The sequence below is a fragment of the Micropterus salmoides genome, unplaced genomic scaffold (genome assembly GCF_014851395.1).
Source record: "Micropterus salmoides isolate LMB-PRFRI ecotype aquatic unplaced genomic scaffold, ASM1485139v1 Ms_hic_scaffold_13, whole genome shotgun sequence".
NCBI classification, from domain to species: Eukaryota; Metazoa; Chordata; class Actinopteri; order Centrarchiformes; family Centrarchidae; genus Micropterus; species Micropterus salmoides.
The window spans coordinates 1,725,489-1,747,844 of NW_024040374.1; the positions used below are offsets into that span (position 1 = coordinate 1,725,489).

The 22,356-nt window shown below is 39.1% G+C and overlaps 1 protein-coding gene and 1 pseudogene across 1 annotated transcript; both read left to right on the forward strand.

Moving 5' to 3' along the window:
• The first annotated feature begins 8,722 nt into the window (after nucleotides 1-8,722).
• LOC119900230 (urokinase plasminogen activator surface receptor-like) lies at nucleotides 8,723-16,404 on the forward strand. Its single transcript, XM_038715022.1, has 5 exons — nucleotides 8,723-9,013; nucleotides 9,392-9,469; nucleotides 9,574-9,741; nucleotides 9,906-10,013; nucleotides 15,538-16,404. The coding sequence occupies exons 1-5, from the start codon at nucleotides 8,824-8,826 to the stop codon at nucleotides 15,864-15,866; spliced, it is 873 nt and encodes a 290-aa protein (XP_038570950.1). The 5' UTR covers nucleotides 8,723-8,823; the 3' UTR covers nucleotides 15,867-16,404.
• Nucleotides 16,405-17,272: 868 nt separating this feature from the next.
• On the forward strand, nucleotides 17,273-22,240 carry LOC119901332 (annotated as a pseudogene).
• The last annotated feature ends 116 nt before the right edge of the window (nucleotides 22,241-22,356 follow it).

The following is a 22,356-nucleotide window of genomic DNA, read 5'->3' on the forward strand; positions in this document are numbered from 1 at the left end:
AAATGTAGTTCTGTCTATCTCACAGTAGCGGCAGAAATGGCTCGCCCGACTGAAGTTTTCGACAAACCCCCCAATACAATGTGATCCCAGGTTGTCTCCTGAAATGGCGACTAAAGCTACTTTCACAACCATGCCATCATTTGTCAAGATACCTTTCTCCTCTAGAAGTTTGAGGTCTCTGATCAATGGTTCAAAAACCTTGTTCAAAGTATTTGAAATCTTTCTTCTTACATAGGAGGACTAGTTGCATTTGATCTGTTGTAGATCTATTGTGAGGCAAAATGTCTGTCATGGTCATGTAGACCGCTAAAATCTTGTGTTTTTTCTTTCCTGAACCAAGAGGGTTCACAACCTCAAAGGCATCTTGTGTAGGATCACCCCAACAGATGATGGTTCTGTTTTCAACAGCTGATTTCCTTTAAATCCCCCTCCATCTCTCACATCCTGGAGGATATTTCCAGTAGGTGGTTGCAAATGTGTGGACACATACTGTTCTCTTAAAGACTCACTTTTGAACAGAGTGGCCAATGTCTCATGTATAGGAATATACTGGGCAAAGCACTCCTTACCATCTTCATCACCGCCTAACCTAAAAGACACAGGCTCAACATAGTTGAAATTGTTTTTAAAAACACTTTTCCTTTTTTGGTCTGTGCTCAAAATGTCTCTGTTACACATCCTAAGAAGATCTTCCCTGTTGATTTCATCAATGATGTCGCTTATAGTGGCCTGAAAGTTCTCAATGATTGTCTGTATGGTACTGGCTGGTAGTAACAACTTGTCCTGTAATTTTAAATACAGAAGGCCAACGTTTTGCAAGTACAGTGTTTCATCCACAGCAAATGGCCCTTCTGGCACATTATCCTTCCACAAGAGAAGTATCAGAACATGGCTGACTATAGGCAGACTACAGTTCAACCTTAAATTGGAAGTGTGTGTAACTTAGCTAGAAAGCTAACTTAAGTTACTTCACCACCCAGTATGTTAGTCTTGTCACCACTGCTGTAAGGTAACGTTAGCTCTCAAATACAAACACCGTCAGTTACAAAAAAAAAAATTAACCCCAGTACTTACAAACGTGTAGGCCTAACGTTATCTTACAGCTACAAATAACTCCTAGTTCTTCAGACTGTCAGCTAAGTTAATGTACTTTCAAAAACAAATAGGCCTATGAGTGCCGCTTTGTCTAACAGCGGGAAAACTGCCTGCAGTGGAATGTTCAAGACAAGACCGTTGAGATTTTACTTGAAAAATAACTTCCATCAGACAATCGACATGCGCAGTTCATTTAACAGTTGACAAGTTGACTGCTCTGTATCACACTCACACACCGCAGGGGAGAAAATTACGAGCTAACATTACTAATTTCAGATTAATGTTCTCAAACGTTATCTTTGCCCTTATCCATTTTTCTCTGGTTAAATATACCGGTATATGTATTAAGGCCACAACTTTATTGTCCAGTGGTCTTCTCAGCTTAAAAAGCACTGCACCAAAAAGATGTTAACGTTAGCTTATTTCTCTTTGATATCACTTCTCAGGTGATGGATCTTCCTTTTCACTTCTATTTGGCTGCTTTTCTGACATGCAAAACTAACAATCTATATTATAGAGGCAAGATTCATTGTAGCATGTCTACTTATGTTTTAATAAACTTATGAGAATTAATACAAAATTATGAATTTTAATATTCAGAGAATATTAATTCATAAATCTCTTGTTTCGCGGGGCACCACCCGAGATTCCGTTTGCCCAGGGTCTCGGGATTCCCTGGGTATGGTTAATAATTATACAACTATTCACTAGTGATCAGTTAGTTAATAATCGCTCAGTTATCTTAAATCAATCAGTCAGTCTCATATCGAAGGGGTAAATTCTCGTGGCAGGGACTTGGAGGTAGGCAATACACACACACAATTCCTGTGATTACAGTGAAGTTTATTAACTAACTAAGGTGAAATAAATGCGGTTAAATATACATCAAAGAAATAAACATTGGCTAAACAATGAGAATGTGGGGTTCTATTGTGGGGAGAATTTGACTCACAAGGGCAGCTAATGAACGCAAGCTATGAGTTTTAAGAGTTAAAGATAATTATTAACAACTATTGGACATCACTGATCACAGAATGCCTTGGTTTGGTCTTACTGCTTGTCGTTTCTCCCAGCCGGTAACCCTAACCCAGCCGAGAGGGGTTCACTAAGGCTCTTTGAACAGACAGTCCTTAAGCATTGCATGTCTGATTGAGTCTCTGCAGATCCTTACCATGTCTCTAGTTTTTGCATGTCAAAAGGCCAACTCCTGGGGAGGAAAACTCCCTCCCCCCTTTTGGCATTATCTGACCTCACCTCCCTTTTTGAGTGAGGCTGGTTGATTCCACTACAACATCAGGGACAGGTTTATCACTACAAGTGACCCCATTCACTTTATTTTCACATTATTATCATTGTTATAAAAACATAACATTATTATAAAAATATTTCTTGTAGCTGCATTAAAAAATGCTTCATTCAAATGATTTCTGTCTTCGTGAGTTGCCTAAACTAGTAAAATAACTAAATGCTATTACAACAATTATTAAATAAAAATAGTTTTTGCATCGTAACTGGATTTTGTCTATAGTCTTTTGTCTATAGTCTTTTGTATTATGCTGACCTCTTGTCCAGAGGGCTGTTTTACAAAACGCATTAAATGCATGTAGCATTTTCCAGTTATTCTGGCTGAATTTTGCCGTGACTCGGTTTCATGAAAGCAGTGGCACAATTTACAATGGAGATTAATTCTGTTCAGCTATCCTGCTCCAGACCAGGCTAACATGGTGGTGCTTTATCTGTTCAGTCAGCAGTAACTCTGATCAGAAACCTATGTGGTTTGTTAACAGCTACATATCCATATGTAAGTATTTCGCATAATTTTTATTAGCCTATTAGCCTACATTTGGCAAAGCTACCTGTGATACTTATTTTACTTATTTGAGTTAAGTAAAGGCACTGAGCAAAGCCAGTATTTGCTGCTTCATTAGAAATGTATAACTGGCATTACCTTCCACAGCCACAGAAGAAAAAAAATTCTACCAAATTGTCAGTAACATGAATTACAGATTACAAAATGACTACATTTTGTGTTCTCAGGTGAATTATCTGGCACTCCCAGAGTGGCCTTGGAGATTGACTGGGACAATGCAGCAATATTTCCTGATAACATCAATGGCAGATAATATTTAAGTGGACCTTTTCTTGTTCTGTGGCATTTTGTAAATATTCTTTAATAATAAAGGGTTGTGTGTTACTCGCCCATTTGTACGTATTTTATTTGGCATTGGTAGCACTTTCATAAATATATACATTTTCACTGTATCCTGTACATTCCTGAAAAAACGGGAGGAGACACCACAATGTTTTTTGACCTTTTCTTTAGCTTGGATCATTTTTCTGCTGGGAGCTTGGGAGAGATAAAAATAACAGCGATTAATACATTGTGTTACAGTCATGCTTACAGCGTGCAATGAAATGATCACTTCTCTTTTTGTTGTTTCTGGATTTCCAAGTCCAATTTCCTCAGTGTCTCTTCTTATCTCTATATCTAGGTCCACCCATTTTTTTTGCGCTGTAGCCTATATCAGCTCCTACAAAGAGAGTTGCATTGTGGGTCTGTTTGTAGTGTGTCTGCTTAGTTAGTCATTGTTTAGTTAGCCTAATTTAACTGCGGGTAATGAGTTTTGCCACTACTGAGGAAATATAGTCACAAGTATAGACAAGTCTCAAGAGTATCCTGATGTCTTTACTGCACAACCAGGTAGAAAATCTGGACTAGTGTGAAAGCGATTTGTATATTCTTTCCAAAGAAGCCTTTTCAAAAACAGCGGTTGGAAAAGAGGCATCCTCTTATAATCAGAGTCGACTAATGTTTGGGTTAATACGGTAGTGAAATGGTAGCTTTAAATATTTGTTAAGTGCACACATTTTACTGTTAAGCTGTTGCTCGACGTCACACATGCTGTACACATCGTACACAGAGTGAAATACAAAGCTTGTGTTATTTCAGTCAGGACAACTTCATCAAATACTTTATTTGCTTGCAATACGTTTGACGGTGTGGTTCTGTTCTGTGACTCCCTGCCTCTCCACGTGCCTATGTGGAAAAACCTTAGGGCAGAGAAAACTCCTATTAATTGTGATTGTTCTGTTGTTCCACAAGGTAGTGCCATGTGACGTGAGATTGTGGGAAAATTGGTGCTCTTGACTTCAAGCGGTGCTGCGCAGAGCTGATGGTGTTCAATGGGAATGGATAACATGTGTATCTGTGCAATGGTACAGTGTTTCACATTTGTTTGGATTTATATTTAAGCCTGATGCCCTGGAGAAGATAGAAATTATATTTAAAGCTTGGTCATATCTCTCTACTACCTCCATGAGCCCATGTCAATCTGTGTCACTTTTATTTTCAGTTGCCTTCCCTAGAACTATATTTATCAGCACCATTACTCCTGCTGAGTGAGAAGTTCCATGAGAGATAAAATGTCATCTTCCCGTTGTTGTTTCCAAAATCTTTCATCTGCTATTCCTGAATGAGTCTCCTGTAGAAAAATCTAATTTGCCTTTTGTTCTTTGCAAGATGAAAACATACCCTTGCGTGTAACAATATTTTATAAACCTTTAATATTCAGTTCTTTGCAAACTCTTTCATCTTTGGATTTCCTCCAGATATCATTCCTAGCCGTCCGTTCTGCAAACAGCATGATGATGGGCCTCTGCATTTTGTTATTTGGTGCATCACTTTTCCTTCCCAGGAGATGAACCATGTCAGCCACTTCTCTGAGTTTATCCACCACCTCCGGAGTCACCCGGGTCAGGATTATGACTTCCTTGTTGTCTTCATTTTTCTTCTTAGGTAGGCTCATTAGTCTCATCTTGCATCTTCCTGGCTCATTTCTCTCAAGAAGCAGTTTTCTTTTTTCATTAACTCAGTTTGTCCCTTCAGTTTTTCAATTTCTTTTTTGTTGATTTCTTTCTCATGACTTTTCATATTTTTTGTCTGGTTTTTCTTGGGGTCAGGGCTGGGCAGCGGTGTGTGTTCATTCACCAAAATACTTACTTTCTTCCATCTTCTCAATCTCATCTGCCTCACACACCTTCTGGGCTGCCAGGTTATAGTTGTGGTCATTTAACAAGTTCGCGCTGGCTTGTTTCTTATCCATATTGTCTGACCAAGTTAACTTTCAGGTGTAGCTACTGTCTAAAACGTACTTGGTATTATTGTGTTGGTCTTGGTGTGTATTTGGCTGGTTGCTTAGTGTCAAATAATCAGTCCCACGGGTTGGTACAGGTTTACCCCGCCGTCACTTGTGGAGCTCCTCAACTCCGAAAATATTCAAGCACACTTTTTTTATGCCATCACTTTTTGTAAAACTGTCATTATTGGAAATCTACACAGCTGATTTCTCACCTCAAAACTTCTCAGAAGTGGATTTAGTGATGAAATGACGTCTTAAAATTGTAAAATCTAAAACTTTCTGTCGCTGGCCAATGTCTGGCGTGTGCAATGATGACGCAGTGAATAGTGACAATTCTCTCTGACCAATCAGTGGTCTGCTGTGTTTTCACATCACATTTTAGTATCGCCTCAGTTCGCTTGGAACCTCAATGGAGGTGAAGCAAAAAAATTTACCTGGTAGCAGGTAAAACTTTTCCACAATGGAAAACCAAAAAAAAGGTGAGTAGAGTCGAGTTGAGTTTTTTACTCCTAGCAGGTTGGCCACACCCACCTCAAGAGCGTCTCATAAAAGCCTTAACACATTGATAAAACTATTAATATGTATTATGTATTTACAGGCAGCCATTTATAAACTGTTGCTGTGGTTACTCCACCCCATAAACCTACTCTAAATGTTTGGCTAAGTCAGGGTGTGGTGTGGTTGATGGACCCAAATGCAGGAAACTGAGCTGAGCAGGTACAGTTCAAAAGGTTTATTTAAACAAACTAAAGGTGAGCACACTTACAGGCAGAGTGGCTGAGCTGAAGCTTTCCAAAATAAACAGAGTCCAAATAAAAGAAGGTAATGCAACAGAAATCCAAACTCCACAGAAACAAGCAGGGCAACAACAGGCTGAATATATCCACAGGATACGCTACAATGTCCGGACAAGGAGTGAAGACACACCGCAAACATACACACACACACACACACACAGGGTCTAACGAACAGGGCGGGAGAAACACAGGTGACCTGGATCAGGACTGCAGAGGGATAACTGGGGGAACTGGGTCCAAACAGGAACAGAACTAGAGGCACAGAATACAGAGCAGACTAAAACTAAAATAATGCAAACACAGAACTAGGAGTAAATACTAAGACATGAACTACGGCACAGGACCAGGAACTAAGATGCAGAACTAAGATAAGGGACAAGACAGATACTAAGTAAAGTTAAACATGCAAATGAATAAAATAATAAACAAGGCTACACTGGACAGGATCGTGACAGGCTAAGCTATACGACCTTCCCTCTGTTTACCGTCACGTCTCATGACTTTGGATGCTTGAATAACTTTCCACACGGCACGGATAGAACAAAGTGACAACAATGGCAGAAAACACTTCAGAGAGACCATGAAATAAAACATGCTCTTTCTGCAAGGCAGAATGTCCACTTAATTCAATGAATAGATCGTGTATATGAGTATAAAGTATTGATAAGGTGAAGTATCAAAATAGTTTCTGCCATGATATTAATTTTGATAAATTAGCAACGATTTGTTATGAAAACAAATAATATAGTATAAATATTTCAATCCCTTTGTTAACAGTTTTGAATATAAAGTAGCTTATTACCTGTTACCTATATTTTTATTTTACTAATTTTTAGAAAAGAAAGATAATAAAAAATAATAATTTATTGCCTCAGATGATAAAGCTTCCATTATTCTATATTTTCTGCTTGTCAACAAATCCTATTTAAAATACCAAAACCTACAATGTATGTATCTACTAATAAGTATTGTGTGTATCTCTGAGCTATAGAGCTCCATTGTTGTCTGACTATTAAAACCATCAGCGAGCCTCACTGTTTCACTGGGTCACATGTTCCCTCGTCACCATGAACACACACACTGTTTATTCTGACTCAGTCACACATACACATGTACATATTGGTTTTAGTCTTTCTGTGGAATTTGTTGACAATAAGATATATATATATATATATAATACAAAACAAACCATATTCTTTGAAAAAGTGCAAATCTTCATATAAAAAAGAAGATATTATAAATGTTAGAGGGATGTTTGTGCATCCCACAGCGATTCAAATGCATTGTGTACTCTCAGTGTTCACACACAGTTCACTGACAAACTGCCACTGTAGCATTACACATAACCGAATCTGCATCCTTGTCAGGCGGTCATAGACCAAACAAACTCACAGCTGATATGAACCACACCCTTTAGCTGATAATCATGTGTACAGAGGGACTGAACATTGTTTGCATCATATTTTTATTACAGGTGACAAGTGTAAAGTAGTTTAGTTTATAGAGATGTGAAGCACCAAAGTGGGGAAAAAAGGATTTCCACTGATTTTACACATAAATATGAGTTTTGCAGTCTGAGAGGAAACACTGTAAAACATCATCTGTGGCTCTGTTTGCCAAGTCTGATAACAATAGCAGTTTATTTTGCCTTGGGCTTCAGCCAACAAGCCCTCTCTGTATTCTCTCCCAGCCTCCAGCAGCCACAGATTGACTCTACCTTTAAAAATATAGGTTGATCTGCTGAAGGTGGTGCCCACTTCCATTTTGCCCTCCATCCGCTGGAGAGGAAACATCTTTCAGAGCCAAAAACAACACGTTTGTTACACAGTCAAAACTTGACTTTTAGTTTCAGTTTGCAGAGAAAAAAAGATATCCGGTGTTCCAGCGGCTATTTACAATGCATGTAGGTCTACACAAGACCCAGAGCTACGTTACTATTAGTTACATTACATCAAAGTCCTTTTAGGCAAGTCCTGCCACTCGGCCGCCATCTTGGCAACGCTTCCTTGCAGCTATTTAGGACTAACAAGACCAGGCTCCTATCTAAATGAATGGGGAGAGAGCCAGAACTGCACTTTTACTGGTCTGTCGTACAATCTGTAGTACCTGACAGACTTTTAGTATGGCGCTGCCACAGTCTATTACTACACTCCCTGGAGAAATACTATCAAGTTTTTGCAACTGACGTAAAGAAAAAAAAATGATGTTTTTTAAATGACAATGTTGAATCATAATAATCATAATTTCTTCATCTCATCCAGTACTTTTCAGTGAAATTCTGCTAAGTTATGTGCGCTTTTCAACAACATCAACAAACTGCACTTTTTGTTTTGATGCCAACAACTTTGGCATTCTGCCATCTTCTGACGTGCTCAATTTCAATTTTGTATCCTGGATAAAGCTTACAGTGTTCCTCTTGTAGCCCAATCACCTCTTAATGCACCTATTACTTTGTAGTACATACTTAATATTTCAGAATGATTCTAATTACTGATGCATTAATATGTGAATGGTGTATATATATAAGGATTGTTGTTCCATCTTGACCAGCTACAAATAAAAATATTTTTTTTAGCAAGGTATTGTTAAAATGTAGTGCATGTAAGGGCAAGGCAACTGTATTTGTATAGCACCTTTCAACAGTACGAAACAACTATATTATAACAACATTTTCAGAAAGTAGGTTACTGTAGAAATAAAATATAAAAGAATATTTAATATTTTTGATTTGGTGCCCAATCCTGCACTAGTACACGTTAATTAAAAAGAGGGTAGGAAAATGTGTTGACACAATGACAAAAGAGGAGGTCTGGTTACACTGTCAAAACAGGATCACCCAATCCCTGAGTGATGCATGTATTCAACACATGTACAGTGTATATAAGGTTCAGTATCATCATACCGGAAAACTATTCCACAGTACTTACTTTATCATCATGATGATCCTTTCTCTGACTCTCATCTGGGCGCTCTCCAGCACAGGTATCTGCTTTTATTATCACATTAGAGTTTCTGCAGGGAGAATAGTTTAAAAGTTTGAAGACATTTTTCAGTTTGCCAGAAAAGTTTTTTCAAAAAGATTTAAAATCTAAATATTAACAGTTTATTTTTAAATTAACCAGAACCACATTTATTAAACTTGTCCAAGACTTTGTTGATCCTACTGAAAAAAACACTGGAAAGAACTACTGTTTGTAACAGCCATTGTGTCTTTTTAAATGCTTCTGCACAACAAGAAGAAAAACATGTTTCAACCTTTATAGATCATCAAAACCTGTAACCCTCAACACGTCAGATTTGATTTGATGTTTGACTTGTGATGTGATCATCACTGAATTGACTATTTTCTCTCCATTGCAGCTGGAGCACTGGAGCAGTGTTCAAACAATACATCAACATGTTCGTCAGGGTCGATGTGTGTAACTGCTTCGATTCAAGGTACTGTTCTCTTCATGTCGTCTATTCTTTTTCAGTGAAATTAATTTAATGCCAGTTTTGTGTTCTGTCTGCCAACATGAACAAACTGCTTTTTGAATTTGTAGTCAATTCATCTGGACCTTTAATACCGCAAAACATCGGGGCCTGTGTACCATCCTCCCTGTGTCCAGCTACAGGCAATCAAACATTTTCTTTCAAATGGGGTGTTTCGCGTCAAGTTGGATCTCTTCAGTGCTGCAACACAAGTAACTGCAACTCAGGAAATCTAAATTGTAAGTACACATAGATCAGTAGCTCAATTAATATAAAAAAGATAATATATATAAATAACAGAAAAAAGAACACCTCCTCATCCTGCTATCTATTGTCATGTTCAACTTTGTGATGCTTAAATGTTTTCTCTTCCTCAAATAAATTTTGTTCTTTTCTGTTTCAGTCCCTCCTGCTCAGCCAAATAACCTAACGTGTTTCACTTGTAACTCCACCACCTCTCAATGCAACTCTGAGTTACGATGTCAGGGAGTGGAGAACCGCTGCGTGAATGGTGAGTCTTTATGATTATAATTTAAAAGTTGTATTATATAAGTTTTATTACCTCAAAGTATTTCAAGCAAATTCCTACTTGTGAGGTGTTGAAAATTTACCAGTGGAGCAAAGTAATAAAAGAAAGTACTTTTTTTTTACTACTCAAGTACTGAACTTAAATACTATGAAATGTGAGGTACTTTTCCTTACATTTCTATTTTATGTAATTTTGTACTTCTAATCAATTACATTTCAGAAATAAATATTATACTTTTTACATATATTTATATGACACCTATGGTGGCTGGTTACTTTACACTTTCAGAATTTATGACAGATCATTTTACAAGAACGTTAAAGATTCAACAAGACAACAGTAGTACTATTAGATCTATCCTGGCCAGTTACACACTGGCAAGTGTAATTCAGTTAGGGCTGTAAATAATGACAATATTATTATCAATTAATCTGCCAATTATCAATAGTTGCAATTATTTGAATAAGTGACTAATCACTGCAGCTCTCAAACAAATAGTATATAATATCAATAAAATCAATATGAATATCAGGGTCACTGGTTAGCCCAATTGGTAGAGCTGAGTACTCATTCTCTTGGAGTTGTGGGTTTGATCCTTACTGAATACCAACTCTGTTTTTTTTTTTTTTTCATAATCCTTTTCACCAAAGTTCTTACGAAGAAGAAGGCTGTTTTACATGTTCACAATAAAGCACGTGCTGGATTGTGCGCATCCCAGCGATTGGTCCACATCCATCAATCTAAGGACTTTTCATTTTTCCATCATTCCCAGGCAGAGGAAATTCCCACTCTTCTCATTCAGGGGAATCCATTCAACGTTACACATTTCCTGACGGCAATTTTGGAACCTTTTAAATAGTCGTTGGGAAATGTGTGATTGGATTCCCCAGAAATCTCTTCATAACAACTTTGTTGAAAGCAGAAATCCCGCAATCTTTGCTTTACAAGTCCCGCGCTTTACCAACTGAGCTAACCAGTCACACTGAAAAGTACTGTGAAATTATCCTAAAAAAAACGCATCGACTGACCCCTGTATTCAGCTATGGTTTGTTATCTCGAGATCACAAGATGATTATCCCGTTATCACGGGAAAACGGAGTAAAAAAATATTTGAATGGATGGCGGCATAGGGCTTCCGTAGAGTCCTTCACTTTGGAGACCTTACAGAAAAGTTGACAAAGGCAGTCGGTAAGTGAACTCAGCATTCCAGGGTCTGTGGATCTGACGGGCAAGTACATTTGTGTGTCATCAAATAGACAAATAGACAATAGACAAATATACTCACCGGCCACTTTATTAGGTACACCTGTTAAATTGCTTGTTAACACAAATAGCTATTCAGCCAATCACATGGCAGCAACTCAATGCATTTAGGCATGTAGACGTGGTCAAGACAACTTGCTGAAGTTTAAACCGAGCATCAGAATGGGAAGAAAGGGGGTTTAAGTGACTTTGAACGTGGCATGGTTGTTGATGCCAGATGGGCTGGTCTGAGTATTTCAGAAACTGCTGATCTACTGGGATTTTCACGCACAACCATCTGTAGGGTTTACAGGGAATGGTCCGAAAGTGAGCGGCAGTTGTGTGGACGAAATGCCTTGTTGATGGCAGAGGTCAGAGGAGAATGGGCTGACTGGTTCAAGATGAAAGGCAACAGTAACTCAAATAACCACTCGTTACTACCAAGGTATGCAGAGTACCACCTCTGAACCCACAACATGTCGAACCTTGAAGCAGATGGGCTACAGCAGCAGAAGACCGCTGCTGTCAGCTAAGAACAGGAAACTGAGGCTACAATTCCCATAGGCTCGCCAAATATGGGCAGCAGAAGATTGGAAAAACGTTGTCTGATCTGACGAGTCTTGATTTCAGCTCCGACATTCAGATGGTAGGGTCAGAATTTGGCGTAAACAACATGAAAACAGTTCAGGCAAACACAAATTCTCACTCCTGACTTGTTATATACTGACGCTTGGTCAAGGCCCTTTAGAGTAATTTTTAGACCTTTAAAGGTTCAGTGTGTGAGATTTAGTGGCATCTAGTGGTGAGGGTTATGAATTGCAACCATCCGTCCAGTCTACCACTGCCCCCTAACCTTTGAAAGAGCGCAGGACAGCTACGGTGGCTGACACAGCACAAAAGGTGTCTTTTCTGAGACAGCACAGAGTGACCAGTCAAGAAATGAGGTTTCTTTAGGTAGATTTATTAAGAAATTATATTTACTTAATTATTCAGTAAAACCAGATGTTATTGTGACTTGGCCACTGACAGACAACATGGAAAATGTGAGCCAAACACTGTCACTGTTTCTGCACCACAGTCCATTATAAACCACACATTATACAAACTGACAAGGGAAACACGTTCGTTCTCTCTGTGATTATGGACAGTGCAGCGCATTTTGTGATCTGAGAAACATTTGTTGAAGAGAGAAAAAAAGATTCCACAAGGTGGGATCAAACGCTCAACCCTTTATATGTGAGCTGTGCACCTTACCAACTGAGCTAAACAAAATGTTGATGTAGGTCAATATTATATCTTATATTCTCATCCACCCTCTAATGGTTGAAAGTACTGCTCTGATGCAAAACTTATTTGCCAACCCCTGCTGTAGATTATTACTATTTCTTCTACTTCTAACGTGTATTCAGCACAGTGATGAGTGTCTGCACTGCCTGAATTCTACCAGAAGTAGAACAAGAAGAACGTAGTGACCAAACGCGCTCTGTAGCGCTGTTTGTACCTTTTCAGCTACAGTAGAAACATGACGATGCAATGGTGACAGGGGTGCCCACGGTTCTGTAGATATAAATGGCTCATTCTAAGGTAATAAAAACATAATGGTTTATTATGTAAGGTCTATACACACCACTGAAAATATAGTTATGGATCTTATATTACATTTCTGTCGATAGATCCTCAGAAATATTACACACTGAACCTTTAAGGCTCCGCAGTCAAGTTAGCAATGCTTAGCAACAATAAATATGCAACGTCCGGTTAGACTTTCAAAATAAAACGGAAGCATTTTGAAACTTTGCCATTTTGAAACGGCATGTTCTTAAAGTTGTGAAACATTGTAATTTGGATAGGTTTAGGCACAAAAAGTACTTGGTTAAGGTTAGGAAAAGATCATGATTTGGGTTAAAATAACTACATAGGTCAGTTAACACGTAATCTTGTGAGGGCTGCTTCCAGCAGGATAATGCACCATGTCACATGATTTGAGCTAATCATCTCAAACTGGTTTCTTGAACATGACAATGAGTTCACTGCACTCCAATGGCCTCCACAGTCACCAGATCTCAATCCAACAGAGCACCTTTGGGATGTGGTGGAATGGGAGATTCACATCATGGATGTGCAGCCGACAAATCTGCAGCAACTGCCTGATGCTGTCATGTCAAAATGGACCAAAGTCTCTGAGGAATGTTTCCAACAACGGACAAAAAAGCACAGGGACGACCAGGGAGCCGCCATGCGGATGTCGTCCACCATCATCCCACCGTGCAATGCCACAGAGGACGAGACACCTCTTGTGGAGTGCGCCCTTATGCCGTCCGGAGGGGACTCACCGGCTGACATATAGGCCTGTGATATCGCCTCGCACAGCCAGTGAGACAGGCGCTGCACCGACAGGTGAAGTCCCTTGGACTGCTCCCTGTAGTGCATAAACAGGCGCTGCGAACGGCGCCAAGTAACAGGACAGCGCACGCACTGGGCAGAGGAGGTGGGATGTAGTATCGTCCTCAGACCCATGGGGGGGAGGAAAGGAACCCGAGAGAGTAATCACCCGCGACTGAAAGCGGCCTCGCCGCGGCAACATAGCAACGACGAGGCCGGCGTCATCGGAGGTTGGAACAGGGGAAGCGGGGGGGCACTGGGGGATTCCTGCTTATCCTATTGCAACAGGTTGAGGGCTTCGTCAAGAGAGTGGGTGGACCGCCATGCTACCTCGTCCTCGCCGGCAAAAAGATCTGCCCGCCGCTGCTTCTCTTCGGGGGAGAGAAGGTCGCAGAACAAGCAGTGTGAGCCGGGGGTGAGCGCTCGGCCGGCGTGCTATGGTCTGAGGCGCACAAAGCACCCCTGGCAGGACGAAGCCGCCCGTTTCACGGACGCCGCACACCTGTACTGATGTAGCGGCGTCCCGCCCCGCTCGGGCCGACTTGCTAGAAGACATCGCTCTTCTTTTCCGACAGGAAATATTCTGCCTTTTAGACAGCTCAGTGCTGAAGAATATAGGGAGCTGAAGACTGGGCCTCACCGTTGTATATATACAAGGAGAGGCCCACGCTGTGGGTGGGCGTAGACAAAATTTATCAGTGCCGTGCAGGCGTGCAGAGGGGTAAACCCAGTAGCGATAGCCTTAGAGGGCGAAGCCTATACGAAATGGAACAGAATGACAGTGTAACTGAGGCGGGGGGGCGGGCGGCGCATGCAGTGGATATTGATTACCAGCTATATACAGCGTGCTAGCCCCGAAAACCCAGGTGTTTCTAACATTAACTTAGCTCTCCTTATTAGCTAGGCTCCTTACATGCTTGCTAATAACTTTATTAAGCTGGGTCTCCAACATTGACAGCGTTGTGTTGGACTGATTTGCGCAGCTGTGTTCATGGGGGAGAAAGAGAGAAAGAGGGACGAGCAATAGGATGTGCTGTGCGAATGCGCTACGGCGCTCTGCAATCAAATACAATTTTAAATAGGCCTAGTAAAAAAAAAACAAGCAAAAATCAGCGTTGATATTGTGGCGTGCCGCCACAAATAAATGAACCTGGGAAACACTGGTAGGCCTACCTGATGATATTATATCATATAAATTTAATGCCATAACTTGACTCTCAAATTATCTTTCTCATATTATTAAAATTTAATATTTCTTCTCCACCATAGCTCATAATAATAATTAATGCCTCACCTAATTTCATCATAACACAGGTCTGACCCACAAGAAAGAACAGTTTATGTTTAATCTAGCTAATATTGTGTTGGTCATACTATACACTGATTTACTGCTTGTCCATTTTGAATAATACAGAAGGTAAAGAGCTTAAAAATTAATCATATTAAATCGCAATAGCAATATTGATAAAAAAACAAAACACATTACATTATTTTCCAAAATAGTGCATGTAGACTGTAGTTCGTGGGGATTGGAGGAAATGCTGGGGAAAAAAATATTGTGTAGGCCAAAAGTTGATACAGAATTAACTTTTGAAGAAATTCAACCCACGCTGCAGTGGCAAATAAAGTAAGCTTGCGATCAGACTGGAATGGGATTTGCTTGTATGTTGTTCCTCAAATGTAAGTCGCTTTGGATAAAAGCGTCTGCCAAATGAGTAAATGTAAATGTTTTGGCAGATACCCAGTGTTGAAGGACTTGGAACTGAATCAGGACCAAAAACATCAACTCATAATGGAGTATTTGTACTGTCTAACATTGCTTCTTTGACTTAATTGACAAAAAATATATCTTCTATAGTAAAACTATGATTTTTATTTATAGTGACAAGTGGGTCCAGCAATGCAAAACTCTTTGGCTGTATATCTTCAAACCTGTGTGACCTGGCTACCAACCAGAATGGCCTATCTTTCTTGCAAAGTATTGCCAACATCACCGGTGGAATATCCTGTTGTGGGACCAGTTTGTGTAATGCTGTTACAACAACATCAACAACAAAAACACCACCAACAAAAACAACAACAAAAACACCACCAACACCAACAACAACGAAAACAACAACAACAACAACAACAACTGCCAGTGATGCCTGCTGTATTCGTCTCAGTATGATCCATCTGCTGCTCGGACTCCTCCTCTTTACCCTTTTTTGAAGCCTGCTCACTTGCATCTTTAGTTGGCAGTTAGTGGGGCTAGAAAATCCAGTTCAGGAGATCAGGGATGGAGTCTGGATGAAGCTGAGGTGGAACACGTCTTGACCACGGCAGCAATATATATAATATAATATATAATAGACACACATACATCTATACATGAGGGGAAACTGGCTTTAATTTACTTAATACATAACAAATAAATAAATTGAATTTTTAATCAAACCTGACTGAATGCTGTAACATTATATTATAATTGTATTTTTGTTCCAAATTGTACAAATAAGATATTCCATTAAATAAAAATACTAATCTTTAATATTAATATCAAACTCAATGAGAGGAAAATGATATCGTTATTGTACACATCCTATTATTGTTTTACCTCTTTTGTATCTTATTGTCAATTTTATATTTTTGATTCCTTGCTCTATTTATCTGTCTTATATTTTCTATCTGCTTTGTTTATTGTTAAGCACCAGTAATTATATGTATGTGAACCTACTTACCAATAAAGCTGATTCTATTTAAAACATAATACATATTAATGACTTTATTTCATACTTTGAGTGGACTTCATGTGCTCTGATATTTACACCGTGCAGGTGCAAAATTCTAATCTATTTATCAGTCAGTGCAGTGTTTCACACAGATTGACAGCGTAACTGTGCTGGGGGGGTATTAAGAAATTATATTTACGATTTATTAAGAAATTATATTTACTTAATTATTCAGTAAAACCATATGTTATTCTGACTTGGCCACTGACAGACAACATGGAAAATGTAAGTGAGCCAAACACTGTCACGGTTTCTGCACCACAGTCCATTATAAACCACACATTATACAAACACTGACAAGGGAAACACGTTCGTTCTCTCTGTGATTACGGACAGTGCAGCGCATTTTGTCCATGATATGATCCATCTGCTGCTCGGACTCCTCCTCTTTACCCTTTTTTGAAGCCTGCTCACTTGCATCTTTAGTTGGCAGTTAGTGGGGCTAGAAAATCCAGTTCAGGAAATCAGGGATGGAGTCTGGATGAAGCTGAGGTGGAACACGTCTTGACCACGGCAGCAATATATATAATATAATATAATAAATAATATAATTGTTATGGTGCAAAAACTTGAGGACTCAAAGGCAGACTCGGAACTGTTCGAAGGGGTAACAAAGGGGTTTTATTGAAAGGTGCAACAGAGGACTGGGTGGTTGGCTCCAACAGGGCAGAATGGAGAACACAGAGGCGGGGAGTTAGTCCAGGCAAAATAGGAGCAGAGCAGGGTGTGGCGTTCAGCAGGTTTCCCGGAGGTAGTGTGATCCTGGGCACAGAGAAAAACAGGTTAGTCCAGGGAGAGACAGAAATTACAGGGAATCTTACAGGAGAAGATAGTCGGCCTTGACGCATGTACCACATGTGGTTAACTGACGATCTGGCGAAGAATGTGAGGAGGACTGGGGTTGAAATACTGCAGGAGCTTGGTTAGTGGAATGAGAGCCAGGTGCGCTGCTGGAGCCAGAGAGTGTAGCCACGCCCAGACAGACACAGACAGAGGGAGGACAGACAGAAAACCCAGGGAAGGGGGGAACAAAAGAACACAAGGTAGTGGGGAGATTCTGTAGCACCACAACAATAATAGACACACATACATGTATATATGAGGGGAAACTGGCTTTAATTTACTTAATACATAACAAATAAATAAATTGATTTTCTAATCAAACCTGATAATTGTGTTATGCCGAATTTTGCATGCCTGCCAAGAATTATATGAAAATGCATTGAAGTTCTGCTTTTAAATGCTATACTATTTTTGTGGGGTTCATCAATAGTGATAAATGATCTCAAATGCACCTGTTGACTACCCGTTATGCAGCGCTAACTTCGACAGCTGTTTTCCAAAGGTAACATAGCTCTAATTATTAGCTAGGCTCCTTACGTGATTGCTAATAACTGTTTTGAAGTAGGTTCTCCGACATTTACAGCGTTGTGTTGGACAGATTTGTGCAGCGGTGTTTATGAAACCAACCATTCAATTCACAGACGGGTCTGTTGTCCCTGTTTGCGAGAAAGAGAGAGAGAGAGAGACCGAGTGAGAGAAAGTGAATATGTGCTGCTCAGTTTAATGTGAGGACTCTGGGTCGGATTCAGCCCTGTGTGTGCTCCCAGCAAAAACACAGGCTCCACGTAAGGATACAAAAATAATAAATAAAGGGTTATAATATACAAGACTGCAACTTCTCGGCGACAACAAGAGGAAGAGCCGCGAACTAACACTACAGTAAAGTTACTTACTGCAGTCTAACTGTTACAAAGTGTGATACAATCTCGTTATAATATTCAGTCCGGTTCACTACCCGTTTCGCTATCCAATATAGCTGTGCTCAACCTGCAGCTGTTTACCTGAGTTTCCAGTGTATTGTCTGAAGCTGTCTCCCTGCCTGTCTATAGCCACTGTCACACCCACTTTTTTCCGGGAGTATTGAGCCAATATGCAGCTCGCTGCGCTGAGACGGGAACGGTGAAGTAGCAGAGTCTGAACATGTCTGTGTGGAAAAACAGCCTGCATGCTGGAGTTTCTGCGTTTATTGCAGGATTTATGTATGAAAGCGGTTGTATTTCAGATTATGCTCGCTCAAGCACAAGCTTCAAGCGAGCACGCGTACAAGCACACGACTGGTTGCAATCTAAAACTGCAACACTAGTGTCCACTGAAAAATTTTCTTGTTTCAGATAACTGCTACATAAAAAGTATTGGGGAATTGAATCAGATCCTCCTCTTTCTAATTAGGTCATCATCACTGGTAGTAAGGGAAAAGTTTTTTTTTTATATTGGAATGAGAGAGGAGTAAAATAGTTTAGTGACCAAATAAGTTGCGGGAAACGAATTTAAGGTAGGGGAGACCGGGTTTGGTTGTAACATGGGGAAAGTTGTAACACCAATTCCATCAAATAGAGATAAGACAGGAGTTAAGTGATCATTTCAGTATTTACCTACTTTCTCCCCAATCAGGCCTGGTGGTTATCAAGTCTGGAAACAGCCATATTCAGAATGTATAAAGAAAAAACTTAGTTTGAGGTAAGAAAGTAAATTTTTTGACCAAGACTATTTTTTGTTTAGTATCTATACTAAAGCAGATAGAATTGTTTGACTTATATTAGATTGAAATATAGTTTCTCAGGCAACATGTGATGAATTTGCCATACCCGCACTCCAGGGTTACCAGCATTCATTTGTCTGCACTGTGACCAATACCCTCCATTCACATGTTCACATGTTGGCGTATGTATCGTCACTTGACATTTTCCATTCTTGGTCTCCGCCGGTGGAGAGGGTAGAAAAGCGAATGGGCAGCTTGTGAGAAGTGCCTGTGAGCAAGAAAAAATCCCAGTACGCCAAAGAGTAAAATATTGAAGTGCTGGTATACGTACCGACCCACTTCAAGCACCGACTGTGACTCTGAATAAGAATATACACACAATGACACACACACACACACACACACAGACACACACCTCTTTTTACATAGACCTAAGGATGTACACAGATGTTTTTTAATTAGGAGCATTTTAGTACTATTTATTAAGTACTTTTAAACTTACATGCACATACTGTTCATGCACATGAGTCATCAGACAAAGTCTGTTACAGCAAGAGAGAAACACTGTTCTTTGATATCACTACCTGTTTTGGAAGCATATCACATAGTGTGGAATCTATTTTTGATTCTTTTACAACCTAAAATGACCATATTATCATTTGCATTGGGACTTTAAAGACTTGTATTCAGAAGTTTTCTTCTGAATACAAGAGACAGACAGAGTGATTTGGAGTTTTGTTCTTGTAAATTTACAACTTTCATCTAGAATGTTTTATTATTAACCCCCACCCGGCTTTGGAGGCGTAAAATCTAAATATGTAAAAACATTTAGGATAATTTAATTAACGTTAGTCTAAACAGATGGGCTACGTCTCAGAAATTGGCCCTTTAATTAATTAAGATCTTCTCCCTCAATCACAGAGGCTCACTGTATATTTCTGCTGCAACCGCAGGGGAACAAGTCAGGATGAAATCTAAAAATATTTTATCAAGTCGTGTGTATTAATACTTCTCATTAACACTCCAGTGCAGTAGTACAGAAGGGGTTGGTAGTTCACATATGGGTAACTTCAGGTTAACCACGAAGATAACCTGCAGGCTTACAGGCTAATCGGGAAGTTAGTGCCTAGAGCAGGTAAGAAAAGATATTTAAGGCTTTTGTAAATTCAATTTTAGACTTTTTAAAAGTTAATTCTGCCTGTTTTTGATTTCATTTTTTAAAACTGAATTCAAAGATGGATTTGAGAGAGACAAAACATTCAACTAAAAGTTCTTTTGTTGTGTTGACAGCAGATGTGGAAAATCAGTACATTTACTCAAGACTCTCCTTATGTATAGAATTTAGTGTTGGGGAGTAGTGTTTAGATGGCATCAAGATTTATATTTACTAATTGAATTGTACTGAAAAATTAATAATAGAATATTACTTAAGGTTATATTCACCTGGGGCACCACACGTTAAACAAGAGAAAATTTATGGCAAATTAGCTAATTCATAACTATTAATTTGGTATTCTGATTAAAAATTAAGTTAATAACTATAATAAATCTACCATTAATAGCTAGTGGGTTGAAGGATTTTGAGTTCAACATGTATTTATGTGATCTGTGTAACGTTGCCAAGTTAAAAGGAGTTTGTTAGCATGCAAAGACTAAAGCATAACATCTCTAACCAATTTAGCAGTGGCTGATAACCGTAGTTACATAATATCACATAAACAATTATCACAACAATAAAACTCAATGAAAAACACATCAACGTACACAACAGTCTTGTGCTTAGCCATGTCAGCGTTGCAAGCTATGTGAAGCTATGCAATTCCCAGGACATTACCCGTCCATAACGAAAGAAAGTTTCTTTGACTGCTAGACATTAGCTGGCGGGTCTGTTATTGTTTCAGCCAGGTGGTGAATTGTTCAGTTGCAGTTTCCTTAATCTTAATCGGCACCTTGTGTCACGGCTGTGTGATCTTAAAGCAGACCTTTCTGATCTGAAAGTTAGAGAAAATGAAAATCACCAAGGAACATATGAGAACTTGTACCTTGCCGCTCTTAACCTTGTGATAGAGTAAGAAAATTGAAGATGAAGCACATAAGAAAGGGTTTAACAAAGCCCGTCAGCAGCTACAGTGGTATGAAACCATTGCTAAAGCTGTACAGAATCTGTATCCACTGATGAGACTATTGATTTGGCAGAAAAGGTTCGGGAAATAAATCCAGATTAACGTTATCCAAAGAGTTGTGCTGTAATCTGCTCCAAGTGGAGGATCTTTTCCTCCCAGGACAATCCCCTGGACCGCATGATCGACAGAGCAATCAGTCTCTGTAAGGATGTGATTTCTCTTTACCCCCATTCTTCACGTAAAACGAAAATAGATCTTGCAAACATATATGCAAAGTCCAATCAGCAAGATGAAGCTGACCAGATATTCAAGGATCTACTAGAAAGTGATCTGGAGCCTGCAGGGAAACAGATGCTTTACAAATACTATGCAAAATATTTACATTTCAATCGAAAGGAGATCCACAAATCGATTAAGGCAGCAGAGATACCGGTAAAATCACGCAAACGCGAGAACAGCATCAGAATTCTGGAGAGGATTAAAGAAGGAAACAGACATCGAATGTGAAGAGAGAGTTTCTGGCTAACCTGCTAAACTGAGGACAGTCTATATGAAAGAGGCAAGATTTATTGCACTTTCCAGAGTGTTTGTAACAACATCAGGTACAGGTGTATCACTACAAGTGACTCCACTTTGTTTTCACATTATTATTTGATACATTATTATTAAACTATTGATTGTAGCTGCTTTAAAGGTGATGCCATTTAGAAAAACGCTAGATTCAAATGATTTCTGTCTTCATGTGTGCTTATCTCAATAGTCAGGTTGCCTAGACAAGTGAAATACACAAATGTTATTACGACAATTATTAAAGAAATCTTTTTCAGTTCACTTTACTTTATAAATCTGATTTGTATATAAACTGTGCATAAACTGTTCTTTTGAAAATCGGAAACTGTACATCATCCTGCATTTTAGAGGAAATGTTTATGCATCTTAACTGGAATTTGTTTATAGTCTTTTGTGGTGTATGATAGTTTCATGATAGTTGATGTTTGTATTTATTGTTGTTGTAATGTTACTATGCTGCCTTATTGTCCAGGTTTCTATTGAAAAGGAGATTTTAATCTCAACTAGACGTTTACCTTTAAATAAAGTTAAATAAAGTAAAATGAAAGTTAATCATAAAACACCACAGAGTTCAATAACACAGATAAACCAGGAACTATTTTATTCTCACATCAGAAAAGCTTTATTAGGATAGATTGATCAAAAAAATGCTTTTACTATTCTACAGAGATTTCAGCTAAAATATGTATGTGACA

Excerpts from the sequence above, each read along its gene's own strand:
- LOC119900230 (XM_038715022.1), top strand. The coding sequence starts at position 8,824 with ATGACAAAAGAGGAGGTCTGGTTACACTGTCAAAACAGGATCACCCAA. Across the intron at positions 9,470-9,573 it reads TGTAACTGCTTCGATTCAAG|TCAATTCATCTGGACCTTTA; the intron begins GTACTGTTCTCT and ends TTGAATTTGTAG. Across the intron at positions 9,742-9,905 it reads CAACTCAGGAAATCTAAATT|TCCCTCCTGCTCAGCCAAAT; the intron begins GTAAGTACACAT and ends TTTCTGTTTCAG.